Source organism: Notechis scutatus, chromosome 4, assembly GCF_049901735.1.
Source record: "Notechis scutatus isolate UNSWTSFEM ecotype Mainland chromosome 4, rNotScu1.2, whole genome shotgun sequence".
NCBI classification, from domain to species: domain Eukaryota; kingdom Metazoa; phylum Chordata; class Lepidosauria; order Squamata; family Elapidae; genus Notechis; species Notechis scutatus.
In genome coordinates, this window is record NC_142012.1 from 89,583,243 (window position 1) to 89,605,223 (window position 21,981).

Here is a 21,981-nt window from a genome sequence, read left to right on the forward strand (position 1 = left end):
CTCCAGAAACCTAAGACTTATATTCCTAAATCAGGTCCATGATGTGTGTGTGTGTGTGTGTGTGTGTGTGTGTGTGTGTGTGTGAGAGAGAGAGAGAGAGAGAGAGAGAGAGAGAGAGAGAGAGAGAGAGAGAGAGAGAGAGAGAGAAATATAATATGGTGACGATGAGTTCATGTTCAAAGCCCCAGCCTTTAAAAAAAAATATGTTGCCTGAGCAATAGCAATAGCACTTAGACTTATGTACCACTTTACAGCCCTCTATATAGATTTATATAGGTCTATAGAGTCAGCATATTGCCTCCAACAATCATTTTGTGGGTCCTCATTTTACCCATCTCAGAAGGATAGAAGGCTGAATCAACCATTTAAAGCACGTGAAGAAGTGAAAAGAGTCTTGCAAATATCAAGAATCAGGAAATATCAAATGCACTGAAAACTTGGCTCTTCTCCCAGAGGTTGTGGAGTAGAGTGTATTCCTGTATCGTGCTTGGGATTTGTATCCAAACATGGATGGTCTCTCTGTATATTATGTATTTATATTTATCTAATGTAAGCTTCCAAGTCATTCTGAAGTTTGCTTTAGATTTAATAAATAATCATCACATCAACAATAACATCATGCCTAATCTCAGTTTTCTGTTTTAAGAGTGTGGGGGGAGAGATACTATTTTGAAAATAATGTTTCTGGAGGCTATGCCATGCTAACGCTTCATTTAATACTCTTTTACATAGATTTTTCTTTAAAACGAAAAATTCTGCTGGAGAATGAATTTTGTGGGCACAAGGGATGGTTCCACAAATATATTCAAGGTCACAAGCACCAGACTGGAGATGTCAGTTCAAGTGGAATGCATTCTAATTTTTTTAACAGTTATTTCCACACATTATGCACTTTTTTCCCCCCAACGCAGTTCTTTATATCACAAATGGCTTTTAAGGTACACAGATACTCATTTCTCCTTCGTCATCACAAGAGAAGAAAAACATATATCTGGAGTTTCTTACCCTCACGCGGACCACTTGAGTGACTGATGGCTCATTTTCCCTCAGAGCCCCTAAATAGGAATCTTTCTGGAAGGTGGGTATGTTGTCATTGACATCCAGGACATTAATCCTGACTCTCCCAGTTGTCTCTTCTCCACCCCCATCTCTGGCGATGACAGTGAGGGTGTAACGCTGGGTTGTCTCGAAGTCCAGGCGGGCAACCAGTGTGACGATGCCTGAATCCTTGTCTAAGGAGAACCTGGAGCCCAAAACAGCAAGCAACATATCTAAGAAATAGACTTTAGTAAATAATTAATTTAACAGAATAACAGAGTTGGGAGGAACCTTGGCGGTCTTCTAATCTTACCCCCTACTCAACCAGGAGACCTTAATATACATTTCATACAAATGGCTCCCCAAGCCCTTCTTAAAAACTTCCAGTGTTGGAGCATTCACAACTTCTGGAGGCAAATTGTTCCACTGATTAATTGTTCTAACTGTCAAGAAATTTCTCCTTAGTTCTAAGTTGGTTCTCTCCTTGATTAGTTTCCATCCATTGTTTCTTGTCCTGCCTTCAGGTGCTTTGGAGAATAGCTTGACTCCCTCTTCTTTGGGGCAGCCCCTTCGGTATTAGAACACTGCTATCACATCACCCCTAGTTCTTTTCCCCCCCATAAAAAAAATCCTGTAATCATCCTTTCTAGGTTTTAGCCTTCAGTCCCCTATCATCCTTGTTGCTCTTTTTTGTACTTTATCTAGAATCTTAATATCTGGATGGGAGAAATGAATTTTGAGTTGGAAAAAAAATCCAGTTGAGAGTTAAATGCTACACTCACACAGCTATGCTCATTTCTCTCTCTCCCATTTACAATGGATGCCTCCCTGAGGCTGTTTCCAATAGTATATATATATATATGACGGACAGATATATATGGCAGATATGCTGAACGTATATAAGAACTACAATATATATATATATATATATATATATATATATATATATATATATATATATATATATATATATATATATATATATATATATAGTGTGTGTGTGTGTGTGTGTGTGTGTGTATATGTATGTATGTATGGTATTCAGCTTTGTTGGTATTTTCCACGTCATTATAGTTGTGCTTTTAAGTTGAGTTTGCAGAATCTCATCTGCCATCATCAGGCTTCTGTATTGTGTTTGTCTGTGAGTCAGACAGCCGTTTCAGTTTTGTGAAAGTCTATATATAACATATATATATGTTTTCTTAAGTTTTCGTGGTACTTACATGTATGGTATTCAGCTTTGTTTGGGTATTTTCCCACGTCATTGTAGTTGTGCTTTTAAAGTTGTAGCGACGTTTGGCAGAATCTCATCTGCCATCTTCAGGCTTGTGTAGAGACAAACACAATACAGAAGCCTGATGATGGCAGATGAGATTCTGCCAAAACGTTGCTACAACTAAAAGCACAACTATGATGTGGAAAATACCAACAAAGCTGAATAACTATACATACGCATACATACATACATACATACATACATACATACACACACACACACACACACACACACACACACACACACACAATATATTGGGAATTCATTACACACGCCTGAATGTAATACATGGTTTGCTCTTTAGCAGATGGGAAAATCAATCCTCATCTTGCTTTCACGAGGAAGCGCAGAAAGTTTGCAGAGATATTTGTATAGTCATATAGAACAAAGAAAGGAGATCTAGTGCAGTTCATTTCAAACTGAACCTTCTGAAGAATAAACTCAGCACATTATTACCTTTTCATCTCAAGATGTATATCCAAATTATTTTGATACACAGGTAAAAATATTAATCTGCTGGTTTATTTTAAAGGAACTGGGATGACAAGACTTTCTGATTCATTTTTAGGAATCCCAAGGCTCTACTAACAGTAGCAACTAGTTAGCCTTTCTCTTTTGCTGGATTGCTATACTAAATCTTAAGATCAGCAAACCCAGTCATTTATGTTTTGATCCAAGGCCAGTTAGGATGCAAGATGGACCAACCAGAGTTGGCAGTGTAATTCATAATTGATTTTCTGAATTAAAAATGCTGCTCCATGATTAATTAATAGAACAAGTAAAAGTGTGACTAAATTATAGATAAATCCTGCAAACTGACATCAATTCATGCTACAGCCTATAAGTAGAGGGTGTGTCTTCCCTATCCTCATTTAATTTGCCATCAACCACTCTCTTCTATCAACTGTGAGCAGTGAGGGAGATAATGTTGGCAGTTCAAGCTAGCAGGCCGGCCAGAGATAATTTGGAACATGTGGGAGCAGCATCACACAGATATATTCCTCATCATGGGTACATTGCTAATATTTCTGCATTCAACTTATTAAAACCTTATGAAATCTCTCCAGATTTCAAAAAGTTGAAGTTCTCAATTTCATACTGAATTGGTCTCCATCAAAGATAATGCTGATGTTCTACAATATTTACTCCTATTCCCTAGCATGCTTTTTCTTATATACCCTTTCAGCACTTACCCTGTTAGCTTTGCTGTTTGCTAATTTATTATTAGGGTGTGTACATTATTAATAGTTGCCTTCCTTGATAGGAAAACAGAAAACAAGGAATTCCATGAATCCGAAATTGATTAATTGATATGTTCCCTAATTTGTTCTTCCAAGTCTCCCAATAAGCTACCCTAACTGATTCTATCCACATTGCTGATGGTCATCCTCTTCTTTTTCCTTCCATATCTCTCAGCAATAAGGCCTTTTCCAGAGAAAAATAATCATATAATGTGTCTGAAATAGGACAATTTGAGCCTGGTGATTTATTCCTTGAATGAGAACCTTGGGTTGATATGTTTGATGATCCATTGGTTTGTTTTCTTGGTTGTTCATGGTATTCTTCGGCGTCTTCTCCAACACCAAAGGCATCAATAGTCTTCCTATCCTACTTCTTTAAAGTCCAACTTTCACTTCCATGAGTGCTCTACCATGTGCTAGTCTATGGCATATTTTAGTGGCTGCTTGTTGCTTTACTGTTGATAGTTGATCATGAAAGGCATAAGTTATCCGTCCTTTACTATCTTCATGGTCAAATCTAATTAGCACCTCATTTGCTGACATGATTTTCACAGCATTTTGAAATCACAAACCTATCTCAATGAAACAGTGGTCAGAACAGTGTGAGGATTTTATGTCAATTTAACTAATATAAATGAAATGTTATATTAAGGCTACTGCTGACAGATCAAAGAATAAAATACCTACCTGTCTGGATCATCACTGAAGTAATAACTCACTTTTCCATAAGAGCCCACATCATTGTCTGTGGCCTAAAATATAATGAACATGAACAAAGAAAGCAATGTATATATTTATAATTCAGATCTCAAAAATAAATCCCTATTTTTGTTGCATATTAAAAGTCTTCCTAGAACACATGCAAGATAGTTGATTCAAAATGGAGTGTCATTGGGCAGAATCCTGAATCCTACCAGTGATAAAGTTGCTTTTATTTTCTTAGTCCCAGCACTATTTAATGACGGAAACAGGCATCCCAGCTTAAAATTAGAACATGAGGAATTCCATCAATCTAAAACTGATTGATTGATTGATTAGGTACCATCAAAAGATACTAACTGGATATTCTATTTCTAACTATTTTGATTCTGAATCCAGATTGAGTTGTATGTCTGTAAAAGTTCTAAGATTTATTTTGAGTTTTCTCCAGAGTGCTGCTATTCTATACTTTTTTCCATTTTCAGAGTTTACAGCCTGGGTTAGTGTGATCTCCACAACTGCATCCTTAACAATATTCACCAACATGGGTTGCTATTGTTCATTGCTTTATGAGATCTTTCTGTTTGGCCTTGTCTGAGGTGCTGTGGCCTGTTTAAGGTGCCAGGATTTGAATTCCAAGCTCACCCTCTTGTACGCTGGACTTCAATTTCACTCACAATAGAATTAAGCCAGATGTTATAAAATAATGTTTTTTAACCCTGGCAACTTTAAAATATGTGGACTTCAATTCCCCAGGCAGCATGATGACTTAGGAATTCTGGAAGTTGAAGTCCACACATCTTAAAGTTGCCAAGGTTAAAAAACATTGTTATAAAGGGATTCATAGTCAATTTATATTTCCTGTTATATCTATTATCTTCTCCCTTTTAAAATAGCAGCTTTTAATTATTCACAACTGCGTCCTCAACAATATTCATCAACATTGGTTGCTGAGCCACAGTGGCACAGTGGTTAGAATGCAGTACTGCAGGCTACTTCTGCTGATCACCAGCTGCCAGCAGTTTGGCAGTTCGGGTCTCACCGGCTCAAAGGTTGACTCAGCCTTCCATCCTTCCGAGGTGAGTTAAATGAGGACCCAGATTGTTGGGGGCAATAGGCTGACTCTGTAAACCACTTTGAGAGGGCTGTAAAGCACTATGAAGTGGTATATAAGTCTAAGTGCTGTCGCTAGTGCTATTCCCCTCACAAAAATGACATCTTTTGTCTCCTCCCAGCAAAATACATACTTCTTTACAAATCATGAGCACTATTTTATGCTCATGAATAATTAATACAATGAAACATCTATTAGGGTAAAATCTACAGAAATGGGAGAGGGAGTGAAGGCAAATAGTTATGAACATACAGATGTCCAAATTCAATTCTATGCTCTTAAACAGAAGGAATATACACTCCTGCAATGAGATATAAAGAAACTTGTTAAGGCAATAGAAGCGTGACAGGGATCACGAAGAAAGAGCTAAGGCCAAGACTGCAATCAAGAAGGTACTTGATTAAAAATCCCCTACCCTCTAATTTATGACACCGTCTCTTCACTATTCCAAGCCACATTACAATTTAAAAACCCCAGTAAGCATCTCTTTTCTGACCCAGAATTCTAGGAAATGTAGCTCAGTGTGCTTGGAGGCCAGGAAAGATTCCTTTAGATCAGGGGTGTCCAACCTTGACAACTTTAAGACTTGTGGACTTCAACTCCCAGCAAAGCTGGCTGAGGAATTCTGGGAGTTGAAGTCCACAAGTCTTAAAGTTGTCAAGGTTGGACACCCCTGCTTTAGATTATCAAACCAAAGAAGCTTGATGAACATGAACATGGTTTTTATGATAAATCATTTTTACATCAAGAAAACCCCTCAGTTATTTGGCTGATAAATCAAATGCTTTATAAATATCCGTATCGTATCTACTGAACAGAAGCACCCTTGAATTTTGGGCAAAACGTTAGTGACAAATGCCTTGGAAGAAGAACTGTTGCGCTTGAATTGTATTAGGCATATTTATTTTTAGAAATAATAATAAAAACACTTGAAACCTTGTGAGATACGCCTTCCTTCCTTTTTGTTGTAATTTTGTTCACCTAGGGCTGTAATGGCGAACCTATGGCATCTGTGTCAAAATTGGTACACAGAGCTTTCTCTGGGCAGGCGAGCTGTCGCCCCCAACTCAGCTTTGCCGTGCGTGCACATCCGTGCCTCCTGTGGCCAGCTAGTCTTCAGGTCTCTGCCACGCATGCATGGGGGGGAGGGGGCAGAGGGCATGCAGGGGGTGGGGCGCATGCACAGGGGATGCACATGCATTGTATTTTGGGCACTTGCACGCATGTGTGCTTTGGGCACCCGGTGCCGAAAAGGTTAGCCATCACTGATATAGGGTATCTATTGTATGCTGTCAAGAGTGAACTTGTCTGGAATGGGTGGCTAAATAAATTAGATGATAGATAGATAGATAGATAGATAGATAGATAGATAGATAGATAGATAGATAGATAGAGATAGATAGATAGATGGATGGATGAATAATCTGTGATTTCTTGTTTGCATCCTGTGATATGTAAAATTATACCTGTGAAAATTTAAAGCAATGGTAACGCCATCTTTAACCTCTGTGTTAACCTAAGATAATTTACTGGATTGTTATGTAAGACTTCTCTATTGTTTTGTATAAAGATTACATATTTGGCAGGTTAGGCTGATCAGTGCCATGTTAATGATGGAGATTACTGGAAATGGAAACGGGTAAACAGGATATGAAACAGATGCTATGCTACAATAACAGGGTTGTTGTGTAAGGAGATACGTAGTTGGATAGATTGTGAACCCAGGAAAGGGGCAGAGACTGTATATTTGAACTTGTATATAAACCCCAGCCCTCCTGGGGAAAACGTCATCTGCTATGAGCAGAATTCCCTTTTGCAAAAGCTTAATAATAAAGCTCTTTTATATTGTTCATTGTCTCTGCTGTGTTTTGTGAAGAGGGAACTTGTGTGGAATGGGTGGCTAAATAAATTAGATGATAGATAGATAGATAGATAGATAGATAGATAGATAGAGAGATAGAGAGATAGAGAGATAGATAGAGAGATAGAGAGATAGATAGAGAGATAGATAGAGAGAGATAGAAAGATAGATGGATGGATATTTGTGATTTCTTGTTTGCATCCCAAGCTTTCATATTTGGGCTAAACTGAACACCAAACGACAGAATAACTGGTCATATCCATATTCATTCTGAACATATTCTATTACTTTCTATCCTTGTGAAGAAATATAAAACAAAAAATGCTCATGGAGATAAATTGTGTATATTAGATCACATACTTTTTCTAGATATTTCAAGATCAATATGAGAGATGTTAAAAATTTGTCCCAAAGATATGGGTAGTCAATTTGTCTCTGCTGATTCTACATGTCCAATGAAGCTTTCATTCATTCATTCATTCATTCATTCATTCATTCATTCATTCATTCATTCATTTACATGAATTTGATCAGCAACGTCCCAACTTCTAGGCAGGACAATGTCAATGTAACAAGAAGCCAAGAGGAGAGATCTCTGCTCATGAGATCTCATTCACCACTGTGAATTCCTTACAAACCTTCTGAAGCTCTGACTGACTCTACAGTGTGGCTCTAATGGCTATATAAAATATGCATGACTAGCAGCCAAGACAAAGGGGACAAAATTGTATTTTGAAATGAGAAACTACCCTGCTTTTTAAATCTATCTTTTTATTTTCTAAATTGATTTCTGCCAGAGCATCTTGAAGTCTGACAGATGTGAACAAAAGCAGAACATGCTAAAATTCAGAAATATTTTCTGAATGGCCCAGAATAAATCCCTATTCCATGACTTCTTTGATTTATCTACGGCCTTGTAATTTTTGAAAAGGCCATTAAAATTTGAATCCTCACAGGCTTAATAATAAGGCTTGAATGACAAAAAGAGCCGAATGTGATAAGGTTGACTTGGATCCTTTCATAGCACAGACTTGCCCTGACGGCACAATTTTTCCCTGCTGGACTCTGCTTTCAAACTACCCTGTCCATGAATGAGACAGTCCTTTGTGGTGCAAGTCCTAAAATAGCCTTTCTCCCTTTATTCTTATGCTATCCAAGGAGAGCCTCAAGGCGCATAAAATTTGTTTACCTTTGTCAATGATGACCTTGAGGGATTGCCAGTGGCTGAGAGCAAAGGCCAAACAACAAATGTCATGGCAGGTAGTTTAACACTGAAGCATGTGAGAACAATTTGCAACTCTCTGAAAACCCAACAATCTTTTCTGTATCTTTTCTGACTGAGTAGCACTATTTCCGGAAGCATGCTGTTCAATCTAATTGTATCTTCTACGCAATTTTTCATTAATCTGCTCAAAAAAAACCCCAAATCTTAATTGAAACAATTTGTCATGAAGTTTTAACACTTCCTTGATTTTGTCCTCAAGATCATTTTGGGCAATTTGCATGTTTTCTTTTGCACGCACAACACAGAGGCGCCACCAACATAGACAGCAGGTTCGCCCGAAGGGCATTTTCTCAAGTCACTTTTCCAAATGGAATTTGATTATATTCTATAAGTATTTCAAGCAAGGATTAACAAATGTATTCAGGTTTGGGCAGGAAAATAAAAACACAAATATTTAAACAAAAATGGCAAAACCTTTCCTTTGCTGAAAAAAGTATATTTCAGTAAGTGTAACATACTGATATCTATATGAGGCTCAATTAAGATTTCATTATGTTTGTTAGATTTATGTATCTTCTTTTCTCTAAAATTCAAGCCTATACACTTGTATGTGTATTTCTGCAACTTATTAAAGAAGAAATGACAAAACTTTAGAAATATTTGGTTCCATTTAAAATAATCAATTCTTATTTTGAGAATTCCAGTTGATCGTGTTACTGTGCATTGATCAACCATATTTTTGCTTGTGGGAGTGACTAAATAAATCGAAAGACCTCATGTGTAGTTTCTTAGCCTCTTTATATGCGCAAATAGCAATACCAATACCACAGACTTATATATACCACGCCGTAGTGCTTTACACACTCACTGAGTGTTTTACAAATGTCAGCCTGTTGCCTCCAACAACTGAGGTTCTCATTTTACCCACCTCAGAGGGATGGAAAGTCAACCTTGAGCATGTCAGGATTGAACTCCTGAGAGCTGGCAGAGTTAGCCTGGGCTACCAGGGCTCCAAATGGAGCCATATGGCTTATTCTTTTTCTAACATAAGCCAGAATTTGCTCTTGGTTTCTTGGTTTGGATATGAGAAAGATGCTAGGGAGACTATTTTGCATGTACGATTAGGGACAGGCAATCTTTTGGTGACCATAGACCATTTGGTGACCATTTAACGTTCTTTGGGGTAGGGAAGGACCACAGTGGGCAACAATACCAAGTAGATTTTCTGTTTCTTTCCAGCATTAAAAAGTGAAGTCCCATTAGATAGGTAGGTAGGTAGGTAGGTAAGTAGCTAAGTAGGTAGGTAGCTGGCAGGCAGGCAGGCAAGCAAGCAAGCAAGCACACAAGCAAACAAGCAATTACTGTAAGTTAAACTGGCTTCCAATATATTCTTCATATACCTCTTGTTTTACTATGGTGAGAATCTGCACTTTTCAGTAGCTGTACTCAGAAAAGCCCATTAGAATTACAAGAAAGATAGTTAGCTCTGTATATAACCACAAAGGCTCACATTAGCCAGCTCTGTACTGAAAAAAAAAACAACACAGAGTATTTCCTACTTTATTTAGCCACTTTGCTAGCTAGGAAGCAAGCTTTGTGCTGTAACCCATTTGCTTGTTCATCGAAAGTCAGCATTCTAAAGCATTCTCATGTGATCTGATCCAATAAGTATATTTTATAGTCGAACCCTGAAAGGCGAATACCACCAATAAGGCTTTAAGAATCAAGTGATCCTACCGATATTTAAGCATTTTGTACCATCAGGTTATGAGATATGAACTTTGTTGGAACAAGGTCAGAAGAAGCCTATTTCCTCCTGCTATTTCCTCCTCCTCCTCCTATTTTCTCCCTTATCAAGCAATCCTATTTTTCCTCTCTCGTTTTCCTTAATCCTTGATTTAACACTTGTTTCTTGGTCTGACCTCAGTCACTCACTAAGATGCAATGGGTCTTCTTTTGTTGCCCTGCACAGGAGAACAGAGCCGGAAAGCAGGTTAACGGAGTGGGGAAGGAATGGGGATTTTGCAGTAACCTTTCCCCAGGAGTGGAGAGAGAATGGAAATTTTACAGTATCGTTCCCCTGCCATGCCCACCAAGCTATGCCCGCTAAGCCACACCATGCCCATCAAGCCACGCTCACAGAACCAGTAGTAATTTTTTTTTGAATCCCACCGTTGCGGTGGACCACAGGTATCGAAATGGCTTGTCAATCAGATTTTTCAGAGGTCATGCCAGTTGACCAGAAGGGCCAGATACCATTCCATGCATCATTTTAATTTTCATTAAAAACAGTTTCCAAATATAGCTCAGCCATTAGAGAAAAAGCTTAAAAAGATGATTAGGATGATTATTTTTAAGGAACTAAATTATTCAGGCATTACCACCTGTTTCAATTTACTTTTGTTTTTGTTCATTGCAGGTATATATTCATCACTGAACCAGTCTGCCAGCTGCAGTGTCAAAAGAGCAGAAAGTGATCCTGGTGTTGTGAACCTTCAGCCCTAAGGTTTTAGTACACCTGGGATATAATTCCCTGTGTTTTATACAGTACTTTTTAAAATCCCATTAATATAATTTGTTAAGCAAAATATTCAAAATACTACAAAAATAATCAAGAGGAATGCAGACATACGGTCAATATAGGCACTTCAACTTATTAAGATGTCTTTAGTTTCATGTAGTTTTATTTATACTCTCGAAGCAATTGCAGTACAAGAAATCATATTTACTAATTAAGGAGAATTTGTTTCACAATTAAACATTTTCCATGGGAACTTGGAAGATGGAATATAGCAGCAAGAAGTGTAAAAAGAGACAGATAAAATATTTTTCTCTGTCAAGCCAAAATGATGTTAATAGGGCCAGTATCAACCACCAGATTATGGGAAAGTACAAATATAATATCTCTACAAATACAGATACGTTGTGTTCCTCTTTAAGAAACTGGCTTATGGGTTGAATTTCTTTTTGGATCACAGTTCTTTTTTGATTTGTTTTTTTTTTTTACTTCGGGTTCTTAAAGACTTTACACTTAGCTCGGGGGCAATTCTGATGGCCTGGCATAAAGAAAGATGTGGATAGTTATATAAAGAGTTGCACCATCTGCACCATGATGAAAAAATGATCAGGAAAACTCCCTGTACTGCTACAGATGGGAGCGGAACCAAAGAGGCCGTGGAAGGAGATCGCAATGGATTTCATAGTGGAATTGCCGAAAAATGGAGGAAACATGGTGATCTGGATTGTAATAGACTTATTTTCCAAATAGGCACATTTCATACCATGCAGTGGATTATCCCCACCCCACTAGTTAACCAAGCTGTTTTTGAAACACATCTACTGCCTGCATGGAGTACCACAGAGACTTATCTCAGACAGAGGCATCCAGTTCACGGCCAAATTTTGGAGGGAATTCCTGTGGACTATGGGGTCATCCCAGGGCCTTAGCTCAGCTTTTCATCTAAGTACCAATGGGGGAGCAGAGAAATTGAACGCTATGGTAGAGGTGCTACGTGAATTATCAGCAATCCAATTGGGCAGACCTCCTGCCTTTCGTGGAGGTCGCGTACACTAATTTCTATGGTCTTTTTAGAGTTGCCATTGACTATATTTAAGATGCATCTCAGAGAAACGCCAAATGTGTCCATTCTTGTATCTCCCAGATTGGTTGGACTGTGTGAACACATGTCTCATCATAAATACATGCCAGTTTTCCAAGAGTCCAAATTTTGATCAAGTGACCAAAGGGATGCAGCAATGTGCAAAGTGTGAAAAACAGTCAAAAGTCACTTTTCTCAGAGCTGCTATAACTCTGAATAGTAATAGTTTATTGTCATTGCGCCTCGTACAACGAATGGTCACTAAACATGACTGTAATTCGGGGACTGCCTGTATGTTAAGTAGAACCACTGAAAATATTGCTGGCCATGTTCATGGCTGATTTTTTTTTAAAAAAGGGGAAGTCAGGAATGAACAAATTCTAAGGAGAAAAGCACAAGGACAGCTGCTTGTTCGTTCACCTATCGTGCTGTCTCTCAAACTGCCAGTGATGGATCTGCCCCCATACCGAGGTGGCCAACTCTGCGCATAATCACCTGATTTCAAAAACATCATTGCTCTGCCAAGGCAAAACACATTTGACACGTTCGTGCTGTTATTGTCATGGCAAAATGGATGGCAAAAACCATTCCATTTTCTATTTCAGATCACTTCAGCTCCCCTTTTCTCAGAATAAACTGAAATAAATAATAAAAAAAAGGATTATTTTTCATTGGCACCAGTGTGCACTGGGACGGGATCATTGTGAGTGGCTCTTTTATAAATTGAGTACTGAATCGTATGCAAGCTTATGCTTCATATGGAAGCGCCCAGAGAAATAAAGCTGTTTATTGATGTTTGACAGAAGGCAACACAGAACATAGCCTCGATGGTTTTAATTGGCGGATTTTGCCATTTTCATTTCATTGATTTTTCTGATTCTCTAGTATAGCTAAAATTTCTTAATGGGCAACACTTTGCAGAAAAAGCAAATCGCCAAGAAGGAATCTAAATCCATTTTTCAATGAGACCAAATCCCGTGGTGTGATAAACTCAGGAGGTTGATGTGGCTCATTGTTGCTCTCTAAATCATCTGGAAAGTTGACCCCATGCAGAGAATCTTGAATAAACCAGCTCATGTTTTCTTTCATAGTACAGTACACATCCCAAATGCAATCTCCTTTCCAATATTATTCATTTGCTTTAGCATTCAAAACAGAGTTGAACAAGTCGATTTTACAAATCGATTTTACAGTAGACAACGTTGAAAAAGCACTAAACCTAAAACCATCTCTATCTATTGGACCGGATGGAATATGTGCCTACTTCTTAAGAAAACTATCCGCTGCCATAGCCAAACCTCTAAGCATAATCTTTGAAAGATCTTTCAGAACCAGCTCCTTGCCCAACCTATGGTTACAAGCCACAGTCATTCCCATCTTCAAAAAGGAGACCCAAACCTAGTTGAAAATTACAGGCCAATCTCCTTATGCTGCGTCACCTGTAAAGTCATGGAATCAATTATTAACCAATCCATCATCCTCCACTTAGAGACAAATAACCTACTCTCCAATAAACAATTTGGTTTCAGAAAAAAACTATCCTGTAATCTGCAACTCTTACACTGCAAAAACATATGGACTACTCAACTCGACCAGGGCAAAGCAATAGACGCAAATCTACATAGACTTCTGCAAAGCCTTTGATTCAGTGGTACACGACAAACTACTCCTAAAAATAAAAAATCTTATGGTATCTCTGGACAACTGAATAACTGGATAGAAGCATTCCTGTCAAACAGACAACAAATGGTCAAAATTGGGAACGCCCTATCAAATCCAGTACCTGTCAATAGTGGTGTTCCCCAAGACAGTGTTCTAGGACCAACTCTCTTCATAATCTACATAAACGACCTTTGTGATCATATCAAGAGCAATTGCGTTCTCTTCGCTGATGATGTAAAGCTGTTCAATACCACAGACAATACTACTACCCTTCAAAAAGATCTAGACTATGTATCTGAATGGTCTAACATATGGCAACTCAAATCTCAACAAATAAATGCTCTGTCTTACATATTGGTAAAAAAATCAGAAAATAAAATACAAACTGAATAGTCAAGATCTTGTTGATGACCCAAGCTCTGTAAAGGACCTGGGAATACTCACCTCTAATGATCTAAGTGCTAGAGCTCACTGCAACTACATAGCCAAAAAGGCATTAAGAGTTGTTAACCTAATCCTCGTTGCTTTTTCTCTGGTAATATCTCACTACTAACCAGAGCATACAAAACATTTGCTAGACCAATACTCGAATACAGTTCATCAGTCTGGAATCCTTATCACGTATGTGATATTAACACAATTGAGAAAGTCCAGAAGTATTTCACAAGAAGAGTTCTCCACTCTTCTACCCGTTATAGAATACCTTACGCCACCAGACTCGAAATTCTAAAACTAGAAAACCTCGAATTACGCCGTCTTCGGTCCGACTTAAGCATGGTATATAAAATCATACATTGCAATGTCCTACCTGTCAATGAATACTTCAGCTTTAACCATAACAACACAAGAGCACACAACAGATACAAACTCAAAGTAAACCGCACCAAACTTGATTGCAGGAAATACGACTTCAGCAATAGAGTGGTCAATGTCTGGAATACTCTACCCGACTCTGTAGTCTCTTCCCCAAACCCCAAAAACTTTAACCTTAGACTGTCTACTATTGACCTCACCCCTTTCCTAAGAGGTCTGTAGGGGCGTGCATAAGCGCACCAACGTGCCTACCGTCCCTGTCCTATTGTTTCTCTTATTTTATTTTTCTTATATGTACCCATTTCATATATTCACAACTATGTATACACTTGTACTTATTATCTTGTAAACAATTGACAAATCAAATAAATAAAAATAAATAAATAAATAAATAAATAAGTCGGAGCCTTTTTGACTTGCTGGATACACCAGCAGGATTAGCAAAAGAGTGTATTGCTTGATTAGGAAGCCCAGTAATTTCCATGTCTCTCTGCATTAAATAAAACTAAAAATTAGAAGATAGCCCTATGTATCAACATCTAAATAAAGGACCAAACTATTCTCTCTCAAACCATGTTTTCTAAAGGGATCTTTGTGCATTTCAGAGTTCTAAGATCCTGTTCAAACAGACCATTTGTAATTACCTTACTTAAACTGACTTTACTGATATTAATAAAGGAGAATATTTGTAGCTCAGGGTTGACATGAGAGGATCTAGGTACTCTCCTGAGCTTCTTTGTTTTCTTGCAGATGTTTCATTACCCAAACTAAGGTAACATCATCAGTGCTAGTAAGGGATGCTGTTTGCTGCCAGTTTTATATTCTAATCTAGGGCAGTGGTGGCTAAACTTTTGGGGCTCCCGTGCTGAAAATTGTGCATGTGCTTGCGCGCCAGCACCCAGAAGGCAATGCATGCGCCCTCCCAGTGCCCCAGTGCATGTGCACACCACCTCCCCCACATGCCCCGTGCATCTCTGCACATGCGTGCACCCCCACCCCCATGCATGCACACCAAATACCCGACAATCAGCTGTTGGGCGGGTGGTGTGCGCACATGCGCAATGGGGCTCTTCTGGGCGACTGGCACGCATACCATAGGTTCGCCATCACAGATCGAGGGGCCTGCCTGTCACTGTTGATGAGGGTGGCCTTAAGGATTCTTTGATAGGGCTGTTTGCTGTTGGCTTCTTTGGCAGTTTCTTGACTGCGTTTACTTGATTGTTGATCTGATGTTAACCGTGGAGATAAACTACGCTGATCTGGATCCTGATTTCTGCTGGAGAGGTGCTTGGGTCTTTTTGTCCCTTTTTGGGCTGGGTGATAGTCCCTTCTGCATTTACTGATATTATCTGGAATAAAATGATGGCCTTCCCTTGCTCTTTCTTTTCACAAATCATGGAGGGGAGGGAATGAATTTATCAGCAATATACTATAGCTCTACAGCTAACCTATGTGTTTTCAACATGTTTGTAAAGGTTCAATAAAAGTTTTATGCCCCTAGGAGAGATCATAGGGCATCCTGCTATAATTTGTTTTCCTGAGGAATCCTTGGAACATCAAGGAGGAAACTAATTTCCTTTCCAGATCTGTAGTATGTGAATTTATTAGGGAGGAAAACATACTTCTATCATTAAGGTGATGATTCTTTTTCCTCCCCACGAACAGCCTCTCTATTTTTCTCAGAATTGTTCAACTAGGGTCTTTTTCATTAGTTACTATCTTTTGTAGATTGCTTAGTGAGGAATAAAATATAATTTGTTCTTCCAAGCTGCTAGATTCCAAGTTAATATACAAATAGGTGTATCGTTACTCACACCTGCAGGAAAGCAAAAAGAGAAACTAATTGAATGAGAGTTGTAATGTGTGTCATTCAATGATTCATCTTCAGATATGATTAGAGCTTTGAATTTACCTTGAAGACTCTAGATATATTTTACCAAAACAATGTGATTCTTCACCAGGTTCACTGCTTTTTATTTTCTGGTGTCCATGTGAATTTTCAGCTGGCACTCCAATGGACTGGTATTAGGGTCATCCATCTTAGGTTCAATATACCTGAGGTTCTAAAGAGCTCCAAATTTGATTGGTTTTGCTGGGGTTGAGGTATTGCTAAGCTGTTCGTGGCAGTGGGTTCATCCAGAGTATTGGATAATTTTTCTTCTGAGAGGTCCTGATAGCCTGCAATCCATTTGGAAGAACCGTGGCCTGGGAGAGGAGCAAAATGTTGGTGTGCTATGGATCAGGACTTACATCAGAGGAGATATAGCTTCTGATTGGAGGCAGCAGGTTCAATTCCTCTTTATCTGTTAGAGTTGGAGGATTGTTTACCTTCTGGTTGCTCTTCTGTGGAAAATCCTCAGGTCAAAATGTATTAGAAGTGACTGCAGAATGTTATTGTTGTTTTTGCAACTTCTCAAAATGTTTGCCATTGATTCAATAGGATATTCTGCTGCTGTGAGTGTGCTTAACAGTCTGTTGTAAATCCCTTAATTTTCCCAATAGTTTGTCTTATTCACTTTGGCAATGCTCCAAAAGAACTAATTAGCCATGCTTCTAGACTCAACTTCATCAGAAACCTCTCTGTCCCCATCTGACTTTAGATGAGTGCCTGAGTTGTTTTTTGTCAAGGTCAAATTCTCAAGGTTATCTGTGTGTATGTGTGTGGAGGGGCAGCATTTAAAAACGAATAAGTGAAAACAAAAGAACAAAACAACAATGAAATCACACACACACACACACACACACACACACGTGTGTATGTGTGTGTGTATATATATATATATGTGTGTGTGTGTGTGTGTGTATAAATACATACATACATACATATATATGTATGTGTATGTGTGTGTGTGTGTGTATACACACACACACACACACACACACACACACACACACAGGTCATGGCGTGTTCAGGTCTTTTCCCATGTAAGATTGAGAGCATGTTGGCAACATTTCGACGAGGTCCCACTCGCCATCTTCAGGCTGGTGCTTTCGGTTTCATGCTTGTGCGAGCAAAGTGTGATCGGAGCTGCCATCTCCCTATATATACTGGTGGAGAGGTTGGCTGTGTTGTCATTTCTTGATTGATTGATGGAGTTGATGTTTGCGGATTGGCTGGCTTTTTCGTAAGAACATGTGTGGCTGATAGAACTCAGAAGGTCATCACACAGCCCATTACCCAGGTTGTTACAACACAGGAGGCTGATAGACACACAGCCTATACCTCAGCCACACATGTTCTTACGAAAAAGCCAGCCAATCTGTAAACATCAACTTCATCAACCAATCAAGAAATGACAACACAGCCAACCTCCCCACCAGTATTTATAGAGAGACAGCAGCTCCAATCACGCTTTGCTCACACAAGGATGAAGCCAAAAGCACCAGCCTGAAGATGGCGAGCGGGACCTCGTCGAAACATCGCCAAGATACTCTCAATCTTACATGGGAAAAGACCCGAACACGCCAAAACCTGCATACCTGTATATCCTAATAAGGCAGCCCTTACCCATAGGCAGAGAGGGAGAGAAAAAGAGAGAGGGAGATAAAAAAGAGAGACCGTGAATGAATGAAAGAAAGAAAGAAAGAAAGAAAGAAAGAAAGAAAGAAAGAAAGAAAGAAAGAAAGAAAGAAAGAAAGAAAGAAAGAGAAGAAAGAGAAGAAAGTAAATAAGCAATTTTTAAAAAGAAATCTAGGAACCCAGTGTTATGAAGCCCAGATGTATGGCTGTTTCAAAGGTCAATTGCTGGAAAAGGTGCCTTACTTCTATTCTCTCCAGGAAAAGTTAATATTTATACTATACATGCTTAGCTATATTCAAAATGGAAGCTACCCACCCTATAAGCACTGAATCTGGTAGGCATAATTTTGTGCTCTTCTCCGGGGTGCCCACCTCGCTCTGCATTTATAATATGTTCTGCTCGTTCCCGGCTGGCTCCCCCTTTCTTCCTATACATCCGTCATCCTCTTGCCGTCAAACCTGACACAGTTGCAGCTGTTGCCATAAAACCAGCTCTGAGACAAAAGCGGGAAGCAGAGCTGAGGGCAGTTCTGCTCTTCTGCACAGATTTGCCGAAAAAAAGGGGGCATGTCGTACAATTTGTTCAGGAAACAACAGCGATGTTTGACCCATCATAAGGATTGATGAAGTAGAAATTTACACGGGAGAATGCATTTTTAAACAGCTTCACCGACCCTGATGCTTTTGCTGGTAATAGTTTCCACATTCATCACTCCCTGAGTCCCAAGTGAATAACTCCGTAAGCTACATAAGTTAACTCCCTTTGCGGCAGCTTCAGGAGAAGTAAGGGTTGGTGGGGTTGAGAGAGAAAGAAAGGGTTTCAGAAATCAGGAATATCTGATAGATTCTGAATACCAGAATTATACTTGCCACCGCTCACAGGTGCTAAGAGTAGTCTGGTGCTCCACAATATTAGGCTTTTAGAATATAAAATATTCTTTATTGGCCAAGTGTGATGGGATACACAAGGAATTTGTCTCGAGTGCATAAACTCTCAGTGTACAAACAAACCAATAGTAGTTCAAATTTACAAAAGTAATGGATGTCCTTTCATTGATTATCTTCAAGTAGTCTGGGGGCATTTTGTTTGCTGAGGTTCTTTAATTAGGAATTTTGCATTAAGCAGAGGGTTACAGCCCATGCAGTGGTGTATTAACCATTAAGCAGACCAAGCACATGCTTAGGGCACCAGGCCCAAAGGGGGCACCACAAAATTGAGAATATGGCTTTGTTTGTATGGTAGATACAAAGGAGGAGGGCACCAAGATTTGTCAGTGCTTAGGGCACCGGTGAGCCTTAATCCACCACTGAGGTCATGGCTTATATATGTCCCTTTCAATTTCATAGTTATACAGTTATGAGGTCTCTGCGATGCGCGCTGAGCTTGCTTGTTTTCTGTCTGTTTCCTTGCAAACATTTTATTATCCATCAGTGATAATGTTACCTAGCTCGGTAATGAAACCTGTGCAAGAAAACAATAAAGCTCAGAGAGCAACAAGGGCCCCTTATTTCAACCCTGAGCTACAAATATTCTCCTTTCTGTACATTTATACCCTATATCCCTCCTGAGTAGTGTGAGACAGTTTCTTTGATCGTGGCTAAATTCTGCTATCCTGTCTGTAAAATTAGGCAGACGTTGACCACCTGTTAATGATGATCTTATCATTAATTGTAATACACTATTATGTCTTGTTCCATTTCATATTATTTTAACAAGACAGAATATTTTATCTTCAGAATATTTTCTTCCATCTGTGACCATAATAAAAGGTTGATTGATATCCTATGAGACATGCCTCAAATTTAGTCAAGCCCCAGACTGACCTGTGCCACTTTGGAGAGTCAAAGCTGGATCCTTTTGAGCAGGAGTGGGATTCTACCAGTTTGCACCTATTCGCTAGAACCAGTTGTTAACATTCTAAGCAGTTCGGAGAACTGGTTGTTAGAAGAAATTACTGGCCTAATCCTGTAAGGAAGGCAGGAAGGAAACATTCTGGTGTTGCTTACAGAAACTGCATGTAATAACCCTTATTACATTCTTGGCAGGACTAGATTTCCTGTGTCAGGAACTTCTCTGGAGGTTTTTTCCTCTCCTTTGCTGGTACTTTGCTTGTGTGGAGTGACCATTCAAAGTTACAATGCCACTGAAAAAAGTGATTTATGACCATTTTTCACACTACTGTTGCAGTATCCCCACAGTCATGAGAGTCCAGGCGAGGAGATGCATGCCTTGATGTGAGTGATATTGAGTTGGCCATGCCCAGCCAATAATATGACCAGCAAGCCACGTTCACCCAGTCACATGCCCACCAAGCCATGCCCACCACCTAAGCCATGCCCACAGAACCGGTTGTTAAAAAAATTGAATCCCACCCCTGCTTTTGAGTCTATTGAAAAAAAGGACTAGGGGACACATGATAGCAGTGTTCCAATATCTCAGGGACTGCCATAAATAAGAGGGAGTCCAAAGCACCTGAAGGCAGGACAAGAAGCAACGGATGGAAACTAATCAAGGAGAGAAGCAACTTAGAACTAAGGAGAAATTTCCTGACAGTTAGAACAATTAGTCAGTGGAACGACTTCCCTCCAGAAGTTGTGAATGCTCCAACACTGGAAATTTTAAAGAAGAGATTGGATAATCATTTGTCTGAAGTGGTGTAGAGTTTCCTACCTAAGCAGGGGGTTTGGCCTAGAAGACCTCCAAGATCCCTTCCAACTCTGTTATTCTATTCTATTCTATTCTATTCTATTCTATTCTATTCTATTCTATTCTATTCTATTCTATTCTATTCTATTCTGTTCTACTCTACTCTACTCTACTCTACTCTACTCTACTCTACTCTACTCTACTCTACTCTACTCTACTCTAATCATGCATTGTCACAAGTGATCCAACATGTTGGAGGACCACAAAAAGAGAGATGGCAAACTTGGTAAATTCTTTCGGAGGATTTTTTTTTGCAAAACCTACTTCATTCTTTTCATTTTTAAAGAGAACATCAGAATGGGGAGAGGTGGAGAAAGAAGAGACAAATATGTGATTGAAAATGGTGGCATCTGGGAACAGCAAGGGGGCAACCATGCCAATCTGATACAAGCCCCTCCCCCTTTGTAGACGTGCCATCACAAGCACAAGGGGTAGAACTTGCAGTGTGTGCTTTTTTGTCATTTTAATGAAAGCTGCAAGTTCTTGTAGATGCCCCAAACTGGCAGTTCTTCCTTCTGAGGAAAGATTCCTCAGAAACTTGGCAATCAGAATACTGGAGGAGAATCCTTTAGATAAAAAGGCCTCTAAATGTTCATGTTACTACACTGCTTCCTACTGAATGGCAATAAGATCAACAATTGTTCCAAAGTTCCAAAATTCCAAAGTCGTTCCAAAGAGGAAGCCTACAGAAAAGGTGACAGAATGCTATACAACCAAACCAGAAACATATTAACAAGAGAGATCAGAGCAGCAAAAAGAAGCTATTCTGAAAAGTTAAAGAATCAATTATCAACAAATGAACCAGCAAACATGTGGAAAACTCTTAAAAACATCACTGGCTTCAGCAAACTTCCTTCCCAGGCAGAAGGAAATCAACAACTAGCAGATGACCTGAATGTGTTTTACTGCAGGTTGGAAAAGAAACTACAGCCACCTATCTCCACAACCCACATGTCAAACACACCAACAACAGCCAAGCCTCCTACAACTGGCCCCAATCCATTGGGCTCACAACCTCTGGTGATCACAGAAAAAGAAGTGCAAGATCTATTACACAGACAGAAGCCAGGAAAAGCACCAGGGTCAGACAAGATAACTCCTTCTTGCTTAAAAGTCTGTGCTGACCAATTGGCCCCCATCTTCACCCAAATCTTCAATAGATCACTAGAGATGTGCCATGTTCCTTCCTGCTTCAAACGTTCTACCATCATCCCAGTGCCAAAGAA

General features: G+C 39.2%; 1 protein-coding gene across 1 annotated transcript in view; it reads right to left on the reverse strand.

Moving 5' to 3' along the window:
* The window catches only part of CDH23 (cadherin related 23), a 564,480-nt gene that overhangs the window by 213,788 nt on the left and 328,711 nt on the right, over nt 1-21,981 (reverse strand). Inside the window, exons 14-15 of the mRNA XM_087964088.1 lie at nt 4,243-4,307; nt 1,006-1,243 (exon numbers count right to left, since the gene is read on the reverse strand). Of these exons, the coding sequence (XP_087820214.1) occupies nt 1,006-1,243; nt 4,243-4,307 (303 nt within the window). The remainder of the gene's footprint in view (nt 1-1,005; nt 1,244-4,242; nt 4,308-21,981) is intronic.